This window comes from Diadema setosum, chromosome 4, assembly GCF_964275005.1.
Source record: "Diadema setosum chromosome 4, eeDiaSeto1, whole genome shotgun sequence".
Classification (NCBI taxonomy): Eukaryota; Metazoa; Echinodermata; class Echinoidea; order Diadematoida; family Diadematidae; genus Diadema; species Diadema setosum.
The window spans coordinates 18,410,511-18,436,090 of record NC_092688.1 but is presented as its reverse complement, the minus strand read 5'-3'; the positions used below and the strand labels follow the sequence as shown (position 1 = coordinate 18,436,090).

General features: G+C 38.4%; 1 protein-coding gene across 1 annotated transcript in view; it reads right to left on the bottom strand.

Annotated features, from left to right (window-relative positions):
* The window catches only part of LOC140227667 (small G protein signaling modulator 1-like), a 169,734-nt gene that overhangs the window by 104,069 nt on the left and 40,085 nt on the right, over positions 1 to 25,580 (bottom strand). Inside the window, exon 4 of the mRNA XM_072308083.1 lies at positions 1,318 to 1,486. Coding sequence (XP_072164184.1) covers positions 1,318 to 1,486 — 169 coding nt within the window. The remainder of the gene's footprint in view (positions 1 to 1,317; positions 1,487 to 25,580) is intronic.

The window sequence follows — 25,580 nt, the reverse complement described above, 5'->3', positions numbered from 1 at the left end:
CACCCTCTTTCCTTCTGATGAATGTGAAAAATGTTAAGCTGGGCTCACATCCCTCTATCTTCCTATCTGTATCTTTGTCTGTTTGTTAGTCTGTCTGTCTGTTGTTGTCGTTTTTTTTTTCTCTCTCTCTCTTTGTTTGTTTGTCTGTTTGTTAGTCTGTCTGTCTGCTGTTGTTGGGTTTTTTTTTTTTCCTCTTTCTGGTTCTTATACCCTATCATCTCACTCCAAATACTCACAAGGATAAAACTGAGCAAAATGCAAGAAATAGTTTTCCTTCTCATTATCACAAAATGGACGGCAATCTGATCTCTGATTTGACATATAATGACAAGTAGCCTGATATCTTTTTTAACATGACACAAAATGTCCTACTGACATAAACAGGAAATGAACTCTGTTGCCTCCCTTCAAAAAGACTGCAAAACATAATATGGAGTAAAAACAAGCCAGTAAAAACAAAGAAACTGAAAAAGAAATATAACTAAGAAGTAGAAGAGAAGGAACATACAGTAGAAGACACTTTTAGGTTACCCAATAAGATTGCATGACATAAATTTAACAGTTTTTACTTTATTTGTGCTATGAACACACTCCTGTATTGAAATATGATATTGGCTAGCTACATGATGAAAGGATAAAGGGATATTAGAAATGTTTCTGCTGCAAAGTATGCAGCAATTCTATTAGTGAAGTGAAAAGGTTGAAATTACTTTCAGTTACAAATAATATGATTTTGTTATCATCGGTGTTACTTCGTCCACCTGACAAATAAAAACCTTCAGCTGTTTTATTGTTGTAATTGTTGTTGTTGTTGTTGTTGTTGTAACAAGTGATCTCACGTCACAATCACGACTGCAACCCAAATTTAGAAACTTTTATAGTGTGAACCGAAATAACATGCTATTTCGTGCCATGTGGGTCGTGATCCAAATCACAAAAATTTGCGCAATTTTTAGCAATAACACATAAAAATGTACAATGTGAATGGTGACCCCAACAAATTTGAAAATTTCATATCCCACAATGCATTGCATGAGCACTTCTTGCTATTTTTGCCAGCTTTGGCATGCTGCAGTATTGAATTGGCATTATGAAGTAGTAAGCATACCATCATTCACGTACATGACCAGATCAGCTCTTCGCAAATGATGCTGACCCAAGTTTCTACATTCTTATACAGTGAGCAAAATGAGTCAAAAAGACACGACCCTGATCATGGCCCAAATTTTGAAATTTTTACGCAATGAGAACATACCTGTTGTTTGAATAGACCCTCATAAAGAAGAAGAAATTCATATATAAGGAAACGGGTCTTACTTGTTGGCCTCCAGCCGAGCCTCGATTTCCTGGACCTTCTGCAGGACCTCCTGGGCGTGAGAGTAAGTCTTGGAGAGCTGCTTGAGGAGGGAGTAGGTGGTGTTGTTGCCTTTGAAGAGGCCCACCGCTCTCCGCTTCAGACCCTGAGACAGACAGGCCTCCACAGCAGCTAGAAATCAGAGAAGCCGAGACAGAAAAACTGTGTTTAGCATACACTGAAATAAAACTGTAACAGAAACTATACAGAGGAAGCCTTCACTCCTGTGGCATTGCCACGAAATTGAAACAGTAACATTATGGGTCATAGCTATGAGAATTTGGCAATTATGACAATAACGAAGTCAATAACTTCACTGTTGTGATTGTTATATCAAGTCTGTATTTGATGGATGATGAAACTGTGATACAGCAAGTACATTGTACCAATGGATCTTACTTGATAATAATACTAATTCATCCTGTGTTAACCCTTTGAAAAGTCTAAAGGAGCATTTTTTATAACATTTGCTACCGGTAATTATTTTTCAAATGTGTCAGAATGAAATTTCAAACATAAAAGAGAGACTGGACTAAGGATGAAAAACTCTTATCATGGCTACAAGTCCCTTTTACCACTTTTAATTTCAGGGTGCATAAAAAGCCAGACTTTTCTTACAAGTCTTTATTAGACATTACATGCACACTGGATATCACACAGAGCAGCCTCTGTTTATTCCACATCTTCATTAGATGTTTCATTTTGGTTGTTTTTTTAATTGCCTTTCAACATTACAGAATCTAAAGGAAATAACTTATAAGTTACCATAAAAGTATTTCTCTCTGCTAATCACTGGATATCCAACAGAACAATCATATGCTTGCATACAGGTGCTAACCCCCCCCCCCCCCCCAAAAAAAAGGAAGAATTTTTCCTGCATACTGAATCATGCAGTGGGATCAATAACTTAGTGAGGGACTTTCCCTTTATGGAAACATAAAGGGAAAGTCCCTCACTGAAATTCAGCAATGATTTGTATTCATAATAGCTCAGCAAATGATGTTTTCATGGTACAATGTATGTCATGCTAATCACGAGATACATATCTACGACATAATTAATCCAGACATAGATGCTAGGATGCCTGGGTCTACTTCTATTCCTACCACCTGTTCTGCCCACACAACATCCCTTCTCTGTCATCAAAGTCCTTTCTGATTCATCACCTTTCTATTTTTGTCTTTGGCATTCTTCCCAGGGCCCCCCAGCCCTCAATTTCAACAGTTCAGAGTTGCATGGTCTTAATGTGTGAGCCATTTCTGCTGATATTCCAAAGGACAGACTGACTACAGATCTAATACTAATAATGCTAGCAGTTATTACTATCAATATCTAATATCATCACTATAACATTCATTCAATCAATTCCTTTTGTTTAGTGTTGCTGTCTGAGCCATATCTACTGATAATCTTTCAACCCACACAGGTAGAAGGCCTCTACAGTTGGTTTCACATCAGACAAAGCTCATCCAATCCAACCATGCGTGTTATATTTCTAGACCTGCATGTCTATGAATTCTGACTGTCCTGGAATAAGCTGTAGCGTGGGTTCGTTGAACACTGAAGTGTTCTGGCACTAGTGCAATGCTTCGATTCAAATCTTGTTCATCTTCATACCACTTTATGGCGACAATACTGACAGTAAGACACACTGGTACCCAAGTGACCCCCATAGACTGCATCATTGCCAATGCTGAGGGGAATCTGATACCAGGTAATGTCAAACAGTCTTCAAGTCAGTCAGTCTGTCTGTTGGTTTGTTAAACCCCTGACCCCGTGGGGTCATGAGAAGTTTTAAAGGACAAGTTCAATATATTGTTACTTTTCCTGCATAATAAAAGAGCACTTGACTTGCCTCTTTCAGAAGGTAGGAGAATAACAATACCCTGAATATAAAGTTTTATATACATATATATCGTCGCTGGGGTGACAAGACCTCGTATCTCAAAAATGTCAAAAATTTTTTTTTTAGCTTAATGGTCAAATAATGGGTCAAGTGATGTCTTGGCCAAATCCTAACTGTCTTACTCCAAAAATGAAGCCACCATGACATGTCAAAGAGAAGGCTTTCCCATTCACTATAGTGCTTTGGCCGCCATGTTTTTTCGCTCTCCTGAACATTTGACAATTTTGAGATACGAGGTTTTGTCACCCCAGCGACGATATATATATATATATATATATATAGTTAAACGTTGAGGAAATGGGTGCTCTAAAAGAAAACGTAATTTTGTGAAATTCTACCTATATTTTCGTTATATCATTATTCTACACATGTGACATCACAAACTGAAGAAGTCTTCTCATCCAGCAATGGCAGCACTGAAACTTCAGAAATTCATTATTTTTTAACAGAATGTCTGATTTTCCTCAAACTTTCATTGATGTGTTCTACCAATATTGCAGCATTTATTCAATCCACATATATATATATATTCGGGTTGATCTTGTCCTTTAAGGCCTTGTGGCACAAGAAGCAGTCAAATTATATGGAAATGGCATGACAAAGACAGAGAACAAAGCATCAAAATTCTAGGTAGCTCATATCAAAATCAAGGAGTATCATCTTTCACGGTAGAATATATGTGAATACATTATCTAACCTTGAAAAATGTTGGACCCCTGTGAAAACCAGCTTTTAGCTGACCAGGGCAATCCATCCCATGAGTGGAGAATAAATAAATAAATAAAATAAATAAATAAATTATGTTGACACTGAGTTGATCAATGGGTGCTGTGATACAGGAGCTAACTGATGTGCTGGTACAAAAAATGATATCAGCAGGCCCCTATAACATGATTCTCGACATGCTCTGCTTGTATGTGGTTGAGGACGTAGGCTAATTACATTACAGCATTAAAGACTGCAGCTTCGAATCTTGTTGTCGATGAAATAAGGTTAATTGATGAAATGAATAGTGACACACATGTACTCAGTTAAACAAATATACACAACCAGAGACACACATACACTATGTATTTATGATATATCTTTTGAAGTACAGTGTCATCAATATACGTAGTTAGGTCTCAAACAAAATCATTTCAAACAGGTACCAAAATGTTCTAAAAATCCAGATTCACACAAATCATGTTTGTTTAAAATTGTTCAGATACACAGTATACTTTTACAATGCTGTCGATCCAACATCGGCAGATGCACAAAATTACAGAAAAAGCATTTTTAAAAGCATTTGGCCTGTTTAATAAAATGTAGTTTATTCACTACCGTATATGGCACCAGGCACTCCCATATGAGGTTCAGGGGTCAAAACTCAACATGATGTAATGCATCATGCAAAAATACTGAAAACATGTATCCCACCCATCGGCCCCTGAAACCTCTACTACAGTCCAACCTCTCTTATAGAACTTCCCTTTATCAGGATCTCTTTATTATCCGGATGTAATCTTGCTATGATTTTTTTTTTTCTTTTTTCAATCTAATATTTCTGGGGAAAAGAGGGATCTCAAACTCAGACAAAATTCCTACGCAAACTCAAATGAATTACATATTATTCCCAACACAATTAGCATACATTCACATCAAATTTTCATCTAAGAAAGAGTTTCCATGTACACTACCTGCAATAGGTAACAAATAACATGTCGCTACCACTGGGTAGGCAGCTGCATGTATAAAACATTGAGTCTTCCATATCTGGTCAAATCCCTTATCCAGATGAGCGCCCATCTTGACATATATCCAAATAAGAGGTTGGACTGTCTTTACTGCGCTTCAAGATTGACTGTGTAAGAGAAGATACAGCCCAGAGAAATAGAAGATGGGGAGAAATTCAGTCTACTTCTATCCTTTTCCCATTTCATTTTTTTTTTTCTCCAGGAGAAGACCCACTTGTGCCCATAGTGACAGATGTAGACGGCATTGGGAGTCACCACCAAATGCCAGGGATAAATCACAATGGTGGCCTGCACCGCTGGGTACACATATCATGTATATCTCTGTAAACCCACCGAGAGAGTTCGCATCACAGAAAAACCCTTAGCTGGAGGAAATCTTAGCTTGGATTCACGTAATAGAAAGAGAAGAAAAAAGCAGTCACATGTATGGAGGAGACAGACAAACAGCAACATACACACGCAGGGAAACAGACAGTGACAGACAGACAAATGCGGAGACAGAAATAGCTCAAAAACAGAAAGAGAGAGTCTGTAATGTTCTGAGGCTTACTAAACCGTAAAGAGATTTAAGGGCTTTTTACACTTGTAAAATTTTGCTTAGCCCCGGACCAACGGTGGGGCTAAGGGGGGGCCTTAGCCCCACCGTTGGTACGGGACTATCCTTAGCCCACTTTCTGTTTACACTCGTTTTTGCCAAAGTGGGCTAGCCCCACCGATAGTACGGTACTATCTGGCCCTGCAAAATAGCAGGGGTTAGCACCGCAATTGCGGTGCTAGCACCGCAATTGCGGTGCCAAGCAAGTGAGTGTAAACAGAACGAAAAAATAATCCTGGGCTAAGCGACGGAGACGAAGTCCGACCCTCACTGACCAATCAGAAACGAGGTAATCAAGTGCTGCCGGTGCGTGCGTGTACGTGTACAGTACACAGCGTAATTATGAATATTCATGTGGTTTGGAAAGTCCGGGGCTAAGAAATACGAGTGTAAAAAGGTCAGTTTTCTCCTTAGCCCCGGACAAGCGATAGTACGGGACTAATTGGCGAGTGTAAAAAGCTGAAAAAATTGGTACGGGACTAACGATAGTCCTGGGTTAGAGAAAGTCCGGGGTTAAGAAACACAAGTGTAAAAAGCCCTTTAATTTATCTGTCTTCATCAGCTGTAAGTTGAAAAGGTGTGTTGAAAAGAGAAAGGTAAAGCTCCAGGCAACATTAAAGCAACAGACCATACTTCATTTGAACACACCTGACTAATGATTAAAAGTTGATGCATACATCAGTAAACAATCTGACACTGAGTCCACACAAGACAACACCCATTCAAGTCTCTGGAATGCCCAAAATAAACAAGTTGATTACATGACTGCGACACACCCACACCCATACACACACACTATCCAAAATACACCAGCTACAACATATACACACATGCACCAACAGTTAATGGCCATTGAAATAAGTTTTGATTTGACAAATTGAAATAAGTGCCCAGATTCATAGAATTTCTCTCAAGAAAAAGTGAAATAACAGCAACCCTTGTAGCAAACACATAAAGGTAATATCACAGTGACATTACATTACAAACATGGCTAGGATGAAATGTTTGATAATATCAAAATAATTATCTATGACTTCTTCTTTCACTTTGCTCAAATATTACGAGTTTGTCAGGCTCCTTTTTATTTTGTCTACTTCGATTGAAAAAAAAAAAAAAGAAAGGTATATCGTGGGAAAACAAATTTCCTCAAGAACAAATTTCTTAATTCTCTCTGTGTGTTCTCATCAGTTCAAGACACAAGCACATTTTCTTTCCCAAGTAAATGTCTTAGTTTTGATGTACATTCACTACATGAACACTTTGAAGAGTCAAGGTGAAAGGCCTCTCTATACAATCAAATCAAGTTGGAGCTGAGAATTGAGAATTGTCAGATGAGAAGTAACACCTCACAGCAAGAATCTGATAAATCCTACAGTAAGGTGGAAGTGGAAATGCGAAATTGCAGCACAAGGCTCCACAAGCGGTTTTTACATCCATTGAATCCGCCCCCACAAGTGAAAGAGGATTATTTCCTGTGAGGACAGGGTACGAGCTCCCTCTCTCTCTCTCCACCCCCTCTCCAACCCCTTCCCCCCCCCCCCCTCCAACACTCTCTCTACACCCCTCCCTCTCCTGGTTTTGAATCCTTTCTCTCTCACAAAAGTCTAATTTCAAGGCCTGGATCAGTCACTTGCAATCTCCTGTGAGAGGGAAATGCATACCAATGAATGAGTTGGTGTGTGACTGGCAGCACAAAGCTGCTGCTCACATGTTGAGGTGTTTTATTCCAGAGGACCTTGGTAATGAAGAGGGTTGGAATGGACCCATGGTATTACTGGTTGCCAACAACACCAGAGATTTCAGTTGAAAGTTGTTATAATTGTTGTTGTTATGTTGATGTTGTTGTTTGGAGGAGGAGGAGAGAGGTTGTTGTTGTTGCTGGTGGTGGTGTTGGGTATGCTGCTTTTGGTGTTGGCGACTGTTGAGATGAAAGTTTGGTACAATTTGTGGTTCAGTAAGCTGATATCTCCCTCATATCATGACTCCATGTAAGTAATACCCTACAATATCTATATCAACATTTCTTTCCAAACCAGAATATCTTGGCATTTAAGGACTGCAGCAGTTTGCAGGTGAATTTTTTTTAAAAGTCCAGCTTCAGAAAGTAAGAAAATCATGATTTGCCACGGCAACACTTCAAATAGAAGTACTAACAAAAGTATAAACACTCCAGGCTGGCAAGGCCATCATGACAATTTTGTTTGAAACCCAAAGACAGAAACCTCAAATGAAGCTTGATGAGTTCTCCTGACTTTGTTTGTCAGTGCAGAAATCGCCATGACGATTAATTCCCGGAGGCGGTGGAGGCAGAGGAGGAGGAGGAGGAGAATGATGCCTGGTTCTGGGATGACAGAGCATCTCAGACCACCATTGGTAGAGGAGAGGATCTAAAGGGGATGGGTGTCAGGTTTCCCCCCGCCGGTAATGCTGCCGCGTAACAGGGCAGAGCGGGAATTGTAGAAGTGCATTAAACGGGATGGATAGAAGATCCCAACACAGGGAAGGTTGTCATCTCAAATTATACATTTTCTGTTCTCCGTCTGTGAGACAATAAATGACTGCAGACTGCTGCTATGGCTCCACCTTTTAAAGGATTTGTTTATCAAGTAAACCCTAATTCCTTTGCTACTGTATACACCATAAATCTACTTGCAGCATGTCTAATTTTCCACAAATCAGGACTTCTAGACAATTTTGTGAGTGGTTACATTTGCAATCATTGCATACAGTAATGAACAGGAAAGTGTATGTGTGCACGTTGTATTCATGTCATGATCAGAGGTAATATTTTCATGTATTGAAAAATTCATAAATGGTACCCAACTTGCAAAATTTGAGAAAATTAGAATCGTGTGAAATACATGGGGTATACAGTAATTCAAATGAAAAGTCCTAAAACACTAATGATATCACAGTGAAAGTGTTAACAGTACAGCAAAGGTCATACACGTGCAGCATAACTAATAACGCACACTTTTCTGCATCAAAGTCGGGGAGATTCTGATGAGCAACCAGGAGGAAAATTGTATTTTACATGCATCTCAATCAACAGAACTTGTCCCCTCTATATTCTCTTGTCTGGACAAGATAAAAGACATTTAAGGGTTTAGGGAGCCTTTGATAAAAACCTAGAAATGTACCTCAGTATTAGCAAGGATCAGGGGGCTGCGGTCCCTCAGATGTCGCAAGAGTTTAATTGGAAGACAAAATTGTAAACGTATCATATCACACAAAAGGTCAAGGGCAAAGAGGCCTCAATTAGTCATCGTTGTAAAATATTGATCTCATTAAACTTGTAAGGATTCAAGAATTGTTTTATAACAAGGAAAACAATTATGAAGTAGGCACATTCACCATGTCTCCTCCCACTGCTAAACTTCCACATCATAAAGAAAGTTGTCTCTTGGGGTATCGTATCTTTTATTTTTCTTCAGAAAGAGGTAAGAGGCTAGCAAAGGCATATGATAGCCTTGAAAAATCACATCCACTTCCCAGCAAGAGGATCCATGGCTACCAATCTAAAATGTGTATCTAAAATGTTTTCTTTTTTTTTTAATATTTCTTTTTTTTTAATGTTTGGATCTGTGTAATACAATTATATCAATAACATTTTGTGCTTACAATATGACTATCCAGAAGCATTGAAATGCTAGTTTAAACCACTCACAGTTAGATGCAAGACTAATGTGTGTCAATGCAGCAGCAAGTTTGAGACTTTGGCCATGAGTGAGTTAAATATCAATAAACACTTGATACTGACTCCGGCAATGAGCACAAATTAAGATCGCCCGAAGTCTGCATCACTCGTAGCATCCTTAAACAATGGAACAAAATGGGTGATTATGTAACAAGATTGCGGCACAGTAGTGTGATACTATGATATTATTGAGCTGAGCTGTTGTTGTAGAATCTCCAGTTGTAAGTCTTACCGGTAAAGACTTGGTGAATTAGTGGAGACAGCAGAGTGGAGTAGAATTAAACAGTTTTGTCTACAGTAGATGGCAAGTTACTATATTCCAGAAAGGAAAGCTTTGTATGCGCTCTATCAACAAAATGACTACATTGCATTCACAGTTTGCCAAGGTTGTTCAGTTATGCGAATGCAATGAATCCCACATACCTAGGTTTGTGCTTTTGAAAAAGTCCATGTAGAGATTTTTTCTTCTGTTTTAATGAGTATCTTATGAATATATTATGCTTCTTTAAATATTGTTTACTGGAAGACAAGGGCATTAACTCTATTGACGTCATTCATGATCCCTTCTGCTTCCAACATGGCATTGTGTCAACAACTACATATATTTGTGTATAAACATCCATAACTTTCATTGTCATGTTTATGAAATAAATATTCATGAGTTCTTCAAATATGTGTTGAGTATGAGCACTGCTGCTTAAATTTGTGTGTGTGTGTGTGTGTGTGTGTGTGTGTGTGTGGTATATGTGTGTATACATATATTTGTGTATAAACATCCATAACTTTCATTGTCATGTTTATGAAATAAATATTCATGAGTTCTTCAAATATGTGTTGAGTATGAGCACTGCTGCTTAAATTTGTGTGTGTGTATGTATGTGTGTGTATGTGTGTGTATGTAGTATACATTGTATATGAGTGTGTGCATATGTGTATATGTATATAGTGTGTGTGTATGTGTGTGTGCATATTGTCTTTGTGTCTGTATGTCTGTGTGCGTCTTTATATCAATGTGTATGTGTACATTGTGTGTGCCTCTGCTTATGGCCCCTGGCCTTGGAGGAACATGTTTGTCCTACATGCTAACACACCTGGGACAAACACAACTGACAGGTACGTTAATCATGTGGGAGCAGAGGGGGGCGCCAGGTGGGACCCGGCTCCATCGTCCTGCTGTGCCGCCGGTGCACGCACGGGGGCAAAGTCTCCCGGCCTGGTTCATTATGATGTCAGCAAAGTGCAAGCTCGTTAGTGCACGCCAGCAGTTGCCATGGTTACCAGTCTTTGGTTGCTATGGATACTACAGGATGAGACAGCAGTTTATAATGGTTACCAGTCTTTGGTTGCTACGGATACTACAGGATGAAGACAGCAGTTTATAATGGTGGATGCAGTCACTATTTTTTAGTGGACGTTCCCTACTGCCGTGAGGTATTAAAAGAAAGTAACTGAATGACAGTGAAGACAGAAGAGGGATACTGAAATCCAAAAGATCTTGTCTTTCATCATATTCTAAAGGACATGACAGTGTTACCATAGTTACGAGATTCCAACCTAATAATTACTATCTCTATGACAAATTCTGAGGTTACTGAAGTGATACTTACTGTATTCCTGTAACACTTCAAAATTAAGCCCCTTGAAATGATAAATGACAAGTGTGTGGACTGCACAGGGAGTTTGCATGAAGTGATGAATTCATTTTATGATTTTGCTAATATCTGCAATTCCTTTTTTGTTGTTGTTGTTGTAATTTGATTCTCAAAGCTATATCATGATAAGCAAAATGTAGTGCTTCCATATTTTCTGAAAGAACTCATACAGCCCAAACTACTAGCCAACAGTTGCACAATTTTCTTGTGGCATGTCTGTGGAAGAGCTCATCAGTAACCATAGAAATATGGCTGAGTAAAAACCCATAGATGATTTTGTTTAAATTACCAGCCTGTGGACTTCAGAAAATCCTTCATTATTTATTCATAGGATTCACTGATAATTCTGGATGACGTCTATCCAGGCATCGTCATAACAAGCCAAAACTCAATTTCCATTAATGCCGGTTCACATCCCAACTCTGCTAGAGCCGCATCCCCATCAAAGATTGCATTACTATTAACTCATTTTCAGAAAGTTGATTTCTTGCCAACTGAATACATATTTCACACAGTTGACTGTTGGAAATTGTGTACAATTCCAGTAACATAGATACAGGACCCCACACTTTGATGATGAGAAGAAAAACTAGAAATATCACTGAAGGTGATTAATACCCCCGCCCCGTGACGACAGTCTTACCCAAGGAATGATCTTTCCTTGATCTTCTGCCATTTAAATGCCGTTACCATGGCAACGTACTTTCGGGTACTGTCAAAAAATGAGTCTTGCACATCTACAACCAAAGGCACACATCTGTACCAAGTTTCATGGAAATTGGGCAAAAACTGAGGAAGTAGTTTGCAACACAAAATTTTCCATCATTTTGGCTCATAATATGTGAGCTGTTACCATGGCAACATACTTTTTGTCACTGTCAAGAAATGTGTCATGCTGACCTAGACCTATATCCTAAGACAAACATTCAATATGAATTCCATGAGAATTGGAAGAACACTGATGATGCAGTTTTGCCATGAAGCATTTTGCCCTGTATTTTACCAATAACATGCCGTTACCATGGCAACGCACTTTTTGCCACTGCGGAAATATGTGTCTTGCACATTAACATATTCAGATGAACATCTGTACCTAATTTCATAAAAATTGATCAAAAACTGTGGGAGGAGTTCGCGACGCAAGATTTGTACCCATTTTTGCCCATAATATGCCGTTACCATGGCAACGTACTTTTGGGTACTGTCAAAAAATACGTCTTGCACATCTACAACCCAAGGCACACATCTGTGCCAAGTTTTATGGGAATCGGTTGAAAACTGAGGAAGTAGTTCGCGACGCAAGATTTGCAACGGACCGACCGCCCGATCGACCGCCCGACCGACCGCCCGACCCCCCACCCGACCGCCCGACCGTCCACTGATTCCTATATACCCCCTTCAAACTTCGTTTGGCGGGGGTATAATTACAAAGTGGGGGGGGGGGGGGATAAGTCAACTACAGAATAATGATCCACATGAAATTTAACCCTTTCAGGACTACCATTTATCACTGATATTGTGTATACCAATATGCACAAAAATATGAGTAGAAATAAGATTACAGTAATATGCAACTCTTTATCACACAAGATAGGGTTCTGTGGCTGAGTATGTGTGTGCAGGGGGGGGGGTGGAGGGGGAAGGGGAAAGGGGGTCTTTGATCCTGCTGCACTTGGCAAACTGACTCAGTGCTGTACACTTAACTCTGTAACACCCATGGGCACCTACACTGCATAAGATACCAATGGTACTCCAAGTAAAGAGCTTCTGAGAGGGTTAATGAGATTACTGCTCTCCCTCCCTCACTCTCTCCTTATCTTTCTCTCTCTCTTTCCTCCTCCTTCCCCCTCTCTCTCTCTGTCTGTCTGTCTGTCTGTCTCTCTTTCTGTCTCTTGCACCTCCTAGGGCTTGTATCATTAATCAAAGGGAAAGAGCAATAGCTTCTTGCTAAGAGGTGGTGATTGTTCGAAGAGATAAATCTTCCCGGAAGAAGGGAGGGAGGGTGGGATGTCTCAAGGGATTATCTTGTCAGTTTTCGTAGGAGTCTACAATAATGCAACCTTGACCGTCCTGAAAATATTCTCACACCTTATTTTTTTGCAGCATCTACAGAAGGAACAGTGTGGCAGTTACGTATATATGGTTACTACTCAAGACTGGCATTCTGTTTTAAAAAACTCTTTTAAACTCCTGGACCACTTGAAGCTGACCTTGTGTATGTGAGTGTGTGTGTAGGTGTGTGGTGTGTTTGTGTGTGTGTGTAGGTGTGTGTAGGTGTGTTTGTGTGTGTGTGTGTGTGTGTGTGTATGTGTGTGTAGGTGTGTAGGTGTGTAGGTGTGTAGGTGTGTTTGTGTGTGCGTGTGTGCGTGTGTGCATGTGCGTGCGTGTGCGTGTGTGTGTGCGTGTGTGTGCATGTGCGTGTGTGTGCTTCATATCTAGCCTTGTTTGTATCATCACTGCTTGACCATACCTTGTGATCTTTTTTTTTTCATGATAATATATGATTAATTTGCCTATAACCATACAAAATTGTGTGTGTCTACTGTCTGCTGTAGGTATTGATTGATATTACCCCCCCCCCCAAAAAAAAAAAAAAAAAACTAGGTGTTGAAGGGTTGATATATGAACAGAATACTATCTATTTTTGCTTTTAAGCTGATGAGAAGGTGGTCTCTATAGTAACATGAGCAGAATGATACATTACTGTAAAAGTGGAAATTTCCATGCAAGTATTTCTTTTGCACTCAGCTGAGTAAGATGAACTTCACAAGCTTTTACATTCCACAGTAGCTCTAAAAATAAATGATTATTTCTAACAAACAAAAAAGACCATGTGTTTCTATCATCACGATAGTTTTAGTAAAAAAATCCACTTTCACAGTACTTGTATCCAAATTATTACACAAAGACTGTCAGCTGCTATTTTTACGCTAGTTTGTGAGAAAAATTCCACTTTCACAGTACTTGTATCCAAATTATTACACAAAGACTGTCATCACATTTTTGGTAAACAGTTATTCTTATGCTGAGTAGCACTGAAGTGATATGTTTTTCTCACTGTGTAATCTCCCTTTGTACTGCATTAATGTCCAATGAAAAGGTCAAAAATGTCTCGCATCTCCCCTTTACATTCCGTCTTTGATTATTATGAATATTGTTGTCTCATCTGAATTTTCCCCTTCGGGTCTTTGAGGGTATCATGCCTCATCCTCACCTCTTCATTTCCGTTTCCCTCCTCAACGCATCATACTTCCCTGTGCGAATAAATCACTTTGACTGTTACCACGGAGACCGAGAGGACGTAGACATGGCGTGCATCTTCACCTTACAAAAGGCCATCATCCCGATTTTTTTAAAGATGCCCTCCCTTCGGCCGCGGACATCTCTAGCCCAAGCTCATAAATCTCGCCAAGGTTTCCCGCTCGGGAATGCCAGGAGGATTTCATGCTGCCACAAATATAACTTCATAAAACTTTGACAGATCTTGACATCATTAATCATAAAGTTTTATCTTTATCCTCTTCAGCTCACGTACAGGAAGACTTACACACTCACATACAAGAATGAAGGCTTTTTCTCTTTTAATTTCTATGATGGCAATAAACTCTCTTCCTTCATTTCACATCTACTCAAGATAACATGACAGTTTTCTCATCTACACCTTCCTTTGTAAATTGCATAGTATTGCACTCATAATATGCATGTGTGTGTTTAAGGCACTTTCTTGCCTATAGGGCCTACATGCCCTCTAAAAAAAATGAAATGATAATATCCAAAATTGCAACATTTCTAGGGGTTTTTTATCTTTAAGTCCTCTTTGCTCCCTTGCAAACTTTCATGGGGTGAATTATGTATTGAGGGCCAAGTCTCCCTCTATCCCTGCGGACCTACAACATCTGAGAGAACAGCAGCATCCCACTGAGCACGCACCGGCAGTAAAAATTGAATAAGTGCATCCGAGTATTCCATCGTGGAGCAATTTGACATTTACCAGAAGAGGATCAGCAAAATTCCATAAACAGTTAAACTGGATGTACGCTTTCATAGCTAAAAGGAGCAATGCACGGAACATTTGATTTTTCTCTTGAAGAACAATTTGAAAAAAAACAAACACACACACACACACACCAAGTTTTACAGCCTCCAGACCCCTTTATGATTTTGGTCTATCCAATCTGACAGGTGCCCAAAATACCATATTTGAAGCAAAAAATACTTAATTCATTATGATCTGAAATTGAATAAAAATGATGGATCACATACAAAGAGGATTTCAGCTGCCACAACAACTTTTTCAACACACACAGAGCAGAGAATGGACAAGCAAAATGGCTGCCTATACAGCTTTATCCCTTCAGGATCTAAAAGTCTTTTATGTTGACATCTTCTCCTCATCAAAGGGAAGTGGTTTATTCTATACCATTTGGACAATGAGACAGAGTGACTGTGTATTCATGGAGACAAAATTGCAGAGAAAGATAATACAGGATTGATAGAGCCCACGTGAAGAAACACATGCATTTTCATAAACCTACATATCAACCACATGAGCACACAAACACACACATACACACACACACACACACACACACACACATACACATTAAAGAACAGATACAATACACCAATACAACACAGCAAACACAGACAACACAGAAATAAGCTAAACACACAAAGAAACACAATACACACACAACACATAGAACATACAAAGACACATTGTACATACACAAAACAATACATACAAAAACACAACACACATATGAATAAAACTTGTGCACATACATACATCCCCCCCACACACATATAAGGACACGAAACAAACACACATACACACACACACACACACACACACACACACACACACACAAAAGGGCACCCAATGTATTTCAGCCATTTCCAAAATTGATAGATTTGGATACTGAAGGGTTAATCAACACACTCTGTACAAATTATAAGGGCTCTATATTGATACCATTCTGAGATTATCTTTTCCTCACAGGGAATAATACATCCTGGAAGCCATAAGGAAGGGGAAAACAAAACAAAACATACCGGACTCAAATTAAACTCTGAATATTTCAGCATGATTGCCACGGGATGACCTTCATTATGGCTAATGGCAGTTTGATATTTCCAGGACGGCCCTCCCCCTTTGAGGTAAAAATGACTCACACACGTCCCATAAGCTTTTTACAAGCTTGCTCTTTGAAACTCATTCTGACACAAACACATCAGGTGAATTTCCATGTCAAGACCACACAGTGGTTACGAAGCTACGTAACAAGGAATAAAAGGCATCACAAATCACTCAATGGAAAGCCCTTTCTCTTGGAATTCAGGAACTGCTTAACAGTAGAATATGATAAAAGTTAGATGTTTACACTTCTCAGTGTTGTTTCAATGGCTCAGGTAGGATTAGGTTACATGTATGTTATGCCTAGCTTGTTGGATAATGCTCAAGCCATCACCATGGTTTTATCCTGGCCCATGTTACTTGTTGAACATAGTTTCCTCTCCATCTTAGCAAGATGTAATTACGAAAATAACAATTTTTTCGGAACATGGATGATATTCTGAAATTTAGCCTGTTTTGCATTATCAGCCTAATACAAAAATGCCATCAACTACTTCATATGTGGACATTCTTCACATTTACAGGCTCAAATCATTGCATTCTCAGCAACATTCTGATTGAATCTAATATCTAGATATCTCTATCTCTTTCTTCCACCCTTATATTATCTATCTATTGGTTGATAGATCAAAAGAAATTTATATAGATAATCCACATTAGAGTATGTGTGTATATGCGTGTGTGTGTGTACGTGTGAGCACATCAACATGTTTGTTTCTATGTCTGTATATATGTATCTGTGTTGTGTGCATCAGCCTGATGTAATGCATTCCTCTATTTGGTCTGTAGTTTCATCCTTCCCACACAGGCACTCTGTTAGACCGGACTGCTCCATCCATAGAAGTACATTGTAGCAGTGTAACTCTAGAGGCAGGCTGACCTCCAGGACAATGCATTCATCCTACACAATGGACATACATGGGACACCAGGAAGGACTTAAGATGTACTGCTATTCAGAGGTCCATTTTTAAGTCAGCAGGAGGGTAACTCTTTGGCTAACAGGCATAGGAAATATGACACCAACCTTGTTATTTTTCATGTCTGATGTTCGTTAATGTTAGAGATGGTTTGTAATCACTGCCCTGACTTCCAGAAATGGAATTGTCTGTATCTTGTCTGGACATCACTCAGTACAAACGAATGATAACACGTCCCCTATGTTTATTATACTTGAGTTGATAACTCTTATGTTGACACAACCAATTCCAGCACTCATGGCGGGGGGGGGGGGGGGGGGGGGGGGGGAGGGGGGTAAATAGTAGCATAGTTTGAATTGGACTGAGCCTGACTGATCTGTACTGAATGCAGTCACACTGAATGGAGTGAAATGGAATTGAATTGCATTGAATGAATGAAATATTGCATTGAAAGGAATCTAATGCTTTTCTGTCTACGTCTGATGGGAGATTATTCACAGAGAGATCAGGCGGCATACTCCACCTCGCCTACAAGATTTTCACATAAGATACTGGAGCAATATCCCACCAACTGGCACCTTGAAGCCAAATTTGCAATTCACTACCCACCACTGTACAAACCTCTTTCAAACACCTGCACGATTATATTCACGCCAAGGCAGATGAAATAAGCAATGTGGAAGAAAATGAAATTGATATTCGTAATTTCATTTCATCAAACTGTCATTCGCGTGGACTAGATTGAAATTGTTAAATCCCTTCATAATCCTCACATGTAACAGCCACCTGTTGCAAGTACTTGTTGATAGTGAAGCATCCAAAGCACTGCATGGCCTTGTTCTTTGTACGCAATAAAAGGCACAGTAATACTGGCATAAAAACAAAGAAATATATGTAATTACAGCATACATGAATATATGACAGCTCCAGCTTCCAGCAGCAGCTAAATGATATTAAATGAGCTTGTCTCAATTACCAGGCAGTTTGAATACACATCATTCCCCTAATGCGTGAAAATGGTCAACAATTTTGTGTGTGTGCTACATCGAACATGTATGTCTGTGCTCGCAATTTCATTTCTCACTAATCTATGAAGAGAGCATTGCCCCAGAGTGACATATGGGTAAGATTATGTGACATTAGCGAGCGTGGCGGGGCAGGTTTGCTGGCATGGAGCCAGTAGGTGGCCGAAACGCTGCCCTCCATCGGAAATATGGCAACTTGCTGGCGATATACACTATGCGAGGCACATACGTAGGTTTGATCTGAGGTTGATTAATTCTGGACGCCGCTGCTGCTGGTTCCTGAATCATGACCCCAATTTTTTTTCGCGGATAATCATTTCCGGCAGCGCTCCATCCACCTCCACCGGTTCTAGTGTTTACTCCCGATGCTGACACACTGTACTGGAATGCCACAGTGCCCGAGTACACAAATTTCCCCCGCTCTTGTTTGCATTGTGCATAAGATAATTGCTCCTTTCCGTTCTGCGGCAAAGTACACACAGCACATTTAGACAAGCTGAACAAAGCTGACAAAAACAGATGCAAAAAAACTGCAGCTACCATCACTAGTGCCAGTTTTTCTTTCGTGTGGCTGATGATTGACAATCGGTGTGCTTGAACCACTGCTGAAGGACAAAATCCAGGTCATGCAGTGACATACATTTGAATAATTCTGTTTCATTATCCTCTTCAGAGGATGCTAAAGAAAAATATCCCACACTGTGACTTAATTATCTCGTCACTTTAAATATTGTAGAAACAAAAAGATGATGCTTTGTTCACTAGTAACATTCTATAAGCCACTCGCATCTGTTGGGCTGTATTTAGTGATTACCTATATGCAGAAATTTTCATCTAAAAAAAATTGAGCTGACCACCGCTAGGATCTTTGCTGCTTACAAAAGGACAAGTTCATCTTGGCAGTGACTGTGCAGTAACTTCAAAAATTCATACCTCTTGAACGGATAGTCTGATTTTCCCAAAACTTTCTCGGATGTGTTCTACTGATGTTGCTAAGTATTCACTAAATCCACATGTATATTAAGGTCATGCTAAATACCTGTCTGTAGGTTTGTGTGTGAAATTTGTGCACGTTTGATTCATTGGTGCAGAAAGAGTTATCTGCTATCTGTTATCTGCAACCTTCAGATAACAGTTTCAATCGCATGATTGTCTGCAGTGAGGTGTGTTTCTATTCAGAACAAATTATTCAGTCCATTTGCTCGCATCAGTTTTTATACGACCTCAAAAACATACTTTCAAAAACTTTCGGTGACTTCTAAAGCTCCCGTTCAACAAAACTACTGATTAAGTTTGTCAAGCTGAGAATGGCCCACCGTTGTTTGCTCGCGCTTTCTCGTCCTTCCTCGCGCCTCGGGAGCTTTGCTCCAGTGGGAGATGGTGGAAGGGGCGACGACAAATACAGGAAAATTGTGCAAGCTTGCTGGCGCCATTTGGAGAAAATTAGCCTTCAGCAGAAGCAGAAATGTGGAACTGATCATGAAATCACTTATATGCAGCAAACATATCTCTGCATAAGGAGGTACATACAGCAGCACATACATATAATGTATGTTATGCAATGGTTGGATGAATCTGGTCACAGCCTTGAAACATGTCATTTCAACTTATCAATTTTATGAAACAGCCACATTTCATGCAAATATGAAACAAAACAGCATTCACTTTCTTACAGATAATATCTATTTTGACAAGTTAATGTCTAAAAAGTTGTTTCTCAAGACAAGATTTAAACTAGATTTCCCATTTCAAACAGAATACATTGCTTTTACTTAATCCAAGTTCTGAATCGATGAAAATGTAATCCTGCAATATACAAAAAAAAACTTAAAATATTCAAAGGTTTATTTCTCTTATCAATCTATGATGTACATGATTATAATCCTATCAATCATAAAGTAACAGAAGCATTGCTACAATTCATGGATGTATACAGAAAGGATTTTGACATTCACAATGTGTAAAACCATTTTGTCACTCTCAGAAAACTGAGATTTTTTTTTCTTTTCCATCAGTTCTTTTTTTTTCCTGAAAAATGCTTCTTGTAAACATCTTATCAGTGCTAAATGCATGAATCTCAGGGAGAGATGATGAAAATGTTGCTTTAGTGCCAGCTGCAACCCAAATTTGGGTCATATGACTTGTACAATTGAAGTTAAATGATGTCACTGAAGGGTTGGCATGGCAACCATTGTTATTACTGTCAACAAGGCAGCAACTGTTTTGAGTCACTTAATATCGCTTTTCATCTTCTCTGAGGCTATTTTTCATCCAACTGTCCTAAATGCCATAAAGTGCTATCGTCAACTTCCAGCGCTATATCGGTTTGCATTAGATCTAAGGAAAGAGAAAAAAAAATTGATTGTTTTTCTTTGCCTTTGTGTAAGATGCTTAAAGGTCCAGTTTACCTTTGGGAGCAGTGATTTCAAAAATTTTCAAGATATCATATTTGATGCATATGTGTAGGTCTGTTGTATCATAAAACATCCTACCATATGAAATATTTGCAATAAAACCTAAAATATAAGGAGATATCATGGTTTTTCTCAATAATCCGTAACTGTATACGGTTGAGTCTGGAATTTGTTTTTATTTTAACTATTGTTCACATTTTGTGTATTTAACAACACTTAACATCGATTATACGGATTCAAATTTTGAGTGGTTGTTTCTATTCCTAACTCACATTTTAGAACTATTTTATAGCACTAATGCTTTCATCTGCAAATGGTAAATTATGCCTTTAATGGTTCTTCTAATTCCATGTGTTCACCATCAGTAAAGAAGCACAGAGAGGTCAAAATTATACAACATGTCTACCATTCATGTCTTTCTGCTTCTGAATGTGCAGCAGCATCTTTTGTAACATTTAAAGGGAAAGTTGACCCAAATATATATGTGGATTGAGTTCATGCAGCAATATAAGTAGAACACATCATAGAAAGTTTTAGGAAAATTGGATGATCTGTTTAAAAGTTATGAATTTGTAAAGTTTTAGTGCTGCTACAGCTGGATGAGAAGGCTACTATAGCTTATGACACCAGAACAACGGTATAAAGAAGATATAATTAAGAAAATTTCACAATATTTCATTTTTCTACCATAATGAAAGAGCAATTTACATGTACTTGCCTCTTTGAGAAAGCAGGGTGAACAATATTTCCCTTAATATATATCAAGTCAAAGGAACACATACTTTTCCTAAAAACTGAAATTTATGAAATTCTCTTTACATCTTCTTTATATTGCTGTTCAGTTGTGATGTCACAAGCTATAGTAGCCTTCTCATCCCGTAGTAGCAGCAGTAAAAATAAAAAAAAAAATCCTATTTCTTAAATGGATTATCAGATTTTCCTGTAATTTTCACTGATATGTTCTACTAATATCAGTGCTTTCACTCAATCCACATGTACATTTGGGTTAAACTTCCCTTTTAAGGATGGCAGAACAAACCAATAAAGTCTTAAAGGAGCATTCCGTTATTTCATCTACAGCATTATTAGCACATGAAAAATTTCAGAGAACAGTAATCAAGGATCTTTGCCTCCTTCCACTGTTGCATGAATGTTATCTGTCTACACGAGACTCATTGCAAGCACCAACCTAAAATGCAGCCCCCCCCCCCCAACCAATTTTACTGGACCATAATTGAATTTTCAATGCACACAATTGATGTACACACTTGCTGAGTCATAGATTATCCATTTTCACATCCACTTCATGATATTGACTGCTTCGTGATGACAACACATGGTGAGCTTGGCAATAAAAAAAAAAAAACACCCCAAAACAAAGGACACTTTGCATCAGCGGGATAATCTATCGCTTCTCGTTTAATCATGGGGTAGTTGTCAAACACAACTACAGCCTGAAAACACGTCTCCCCTGGTCTGTGTAACAAGGAATTCAACTGTGTCAGGCTTCAAACGGCAAAATCCAATTTAGCGCAAATCCAATTTGCCGGTCACAGTGTAAATGATATACTGGCACTTGCCAAGTACCTCCCTTATGTTGTGTTTTGCTTTATTCTGATGGGCTTTTTTTTCTTTTTCTTTTTTTACAAACTGCCAGGGAGGTGTGCGGGAGCTAATCTTTTGCTTCCACTGTAATGATGTACAAAATCACTCTGAAATAACACTCAGGGCGTATGACATTTATGCAATTACAGCTTGCCGTGTGACAGATAATCTCTCCCATCCCAGTCTTCGGCACATTCTACACAGGCAGCATCCAAGCTGACCCAACATTGCTCTTCCTGCTCGTCGTCAAAATCTTTCCTCTCCTCTGCCGATTCCAGATGCGATTCTCACGGACACATCACATCCCTGCCATTGTTTTTGCTTTTTGTTCTTTTGATGAAATAAACTGTTTTCTCATTAAAATTGAATGTTTGTTTTCATTTATGCTAAAATCTTTGAATGCAATAATGCTCCTCAAGTTTTCACTCAATGATACTATTAAAGGAAATATAAATGTGGGGGAAAATAAATATATCATGTCAAATCAATCTATTGATTGGTTGACATTATATCTTCATTTTCCCTCTTTGTGACATAGTGATGTATTGTCATAATCTAAGAATTTCAGAAATGGGATAAATGTGTAATGTTACTTACAATAACATTAAAAGAGTGGAGAAAGTGGCTCCAGATTGATGCTTTCTCCTAGGATTTCTACACAACTTGTTGAATACCAACAGAAAACTGTGTGATGTTAGGCCTGATGAAATACTAAGATTTCCAAAACATTAAAAATATTATTTAATTTGTACAGGATTGCCCTACCAATGCATCTTTTCTCCCTCCCTTTCTCTCTCCCTGTTGACCAAAATCCAATATCAAACAAGAAAAGATCCAATGATGACACTACACTAAAGGCAATATGACAGATAAAAAGAAATATTGGGGCAGTGTGGCAGTTTCTTTTTTTTTTTTACATTAGCAAAGAAACTGTGGACATTTTAGTCATAAACATGATTTCCCATGGTAAAAATTTCCTTGCTAATTACACAGAATTCAGGTAGTCCAGACTATCTGGAAGCCAAATGAGCCAGAGAGAGTGCCTGCAAGCTCATTAAAAATCTTGGTCTAGAGTTATTGAGGCAATCTGAGCTTCTCGCATGTGCCTTCATCCCACCTGATCAGCTTACAAACCATGTATGCTCATACAATATCAGCTCAACTGGTTACAAGTCTGCGCAATTTGGTATCTTGGGCACATGGCCACCAATTAGGCAAGGGTGGGATGCCCGCAGCCTTCCAAAGTTTGACGAGCAAGTATCACGGACTGACATCAATGGTTGCTATAGCGATGGGTATTCATCCACCCACGTGTCTCTTGCAGCGATTTTCCTTTCTTCTCCTCCTCTTCTTCTTGTCTGCACCATATGGAAGACAGATGCAGTAGCTCTGTTAAAGTCTTTGTTGCTATGGACACAGTGGTAGACACTTGGGCTATGTTAAGGTGGTCTTCCCCTTCCCCATCTCATCAGGATGGGTCCAAATACTGCTTAACTTGGATGATCCTGCCACCGGGTATATGTTTCTCTCTCTTCTCCTCTCAACATTTTTCTTTCTCTCTCTTTTATCTCACTCCATATATTTCTCTCACAGACCTTCCAATATGTTTCTCTCTTTTTCTTTAACATATGCTTTTTTTTTCTCTCTCTCTCTATGTTGTGTCTCTATCATGCTGTATAACTTGGATAATCTGGCTCTACACTTCTCTATCTTTTTCTCTAGATATATTTCTTTTTCTACCCTGTATCTCTCCATATATATATATATATATATATATATATATATATATATATATATATATATATATATATATATATCTGAGACTGCACATCTTGGATGATCTTTGCTATATAAAGTTCTCTTTTTTTTCTCAACATATTTCTTTCTCCATCTTGTATATCTCACTATATCTTATCTATACTGCATTACTTGGATGACCTTGATGTATGTTTCTCTTTCTTTATCTCTCAACATTTTTCTCTACATTATCCCTCTATCTGTCTCATACTGCATAATTTTGTTGATCTTGCTATAAGACATGTTTTTCCCCCTCTCTATCTATCTTTTTCTCTACATATTTCTTCTCTGTATGGTATCTCTCTTTATATCTCTTAAACTGCATAACTTGGATGACCTTGCAATATGTTTCTCTCAACATTTCAACTCTCTTGTATCTTTCTACATCTCTCTCATACTGCTTATAACAAACGTTGACGATCATGATATATGTTTCTCCCTCCCTTTAAACATACTTCTCTCTCAACATTTGTCTGAAGCGCTATCTTGTACCTAATATTTAGATCTCTCTGATATTGCCAAATACACACTTGGATGATCTTGCTACTCACTCCCTTTCTCTCAAGCTATTTCTATCCAAATTTGTAACTCTCGCTGACTTTTCATCTTTTAATTTGCATGAACTTGTTAAGAATTGACAGATCACACAATTGCCTTTGCTCTATAGTAATTACTTTTTACTTATCAGCCAGTACTAATATTATGCATATAGTTCCTTCACTACCACTACAGTGCTTTAGGTAGAATAGATTCTGGCTACATACAGTACATGCACCAATGCACAAATCAAGGTTCCTCGTGTAGAGGAACGGATCATTAACTTAATGTCCTTGTAGTATGCTCTTACATTTCACGTTTTCGGCTGATATCAAATGTTGGTCATTAAAACTGCTGAAATTTTAGCTTGTAATGATCTGATCTACACTGTGGTATAATATGATATCAATATGCTTGGCACATACTTGGCAAAAAAAAAAAGAAGAAGAGATAATAGGATGACTAATCTATTGCAGGTGGCAAGGCAGAATATGCAAAGTCATTTAGACACCATGGGCAGAATGCTTCAGAAGTAGAAATGTAATAGAAGTAGAAATATAATAGAAGTAGAAATATAGAAGTAGAAATATAGTAGAAGTAGAAATATTGAAGTAGGATATAGTAGAAGTAGAAATATAGTAGATGTAGAAACATAGTAGAAGTAGAAATATAGTGGATGTAGAAATGTACAAGCAGTAGAAATGTAGTAGAAGTAGAAATATGGTAGAAGTAGAAATATAGTAGAAGTAGAAATGTAGTAGAAGTGGAAATATAGTAGAAGTAGAAATGTAATAGAAATAGAAATATAGTAGAAGTAGAAATGTAGTAGCTGTAGAGATATAGCAGAAGTAGATATGTAGTAGATGTAGAAATATAGTGGAAGTAGAAATATAGTAGAAGCAGAAATGTGGTAGATGTAGAAATATAGAAGAAGTGGAAATATATTAGAAATAGAAATATAGCAGAAGTAGAAATGTAGTAGAAGTAGAACTATAGTAGAAGTAAAAATATACTAGAAGTAGAAATACAGTAGATGTAGAACTGTAGGAGAAGTAGAAATACAGCAGAAGTTGAACACAAGGGGACCAACATAGAAATCTTTCCTTTCAAGGGTATTTGGAATATATCCACAAAGCTAAGACACCAAAGTCTTTTCCTGAGCACACTCGATTCTTGCTCTCTCGGATCAGGTCGCAACAACTACCCA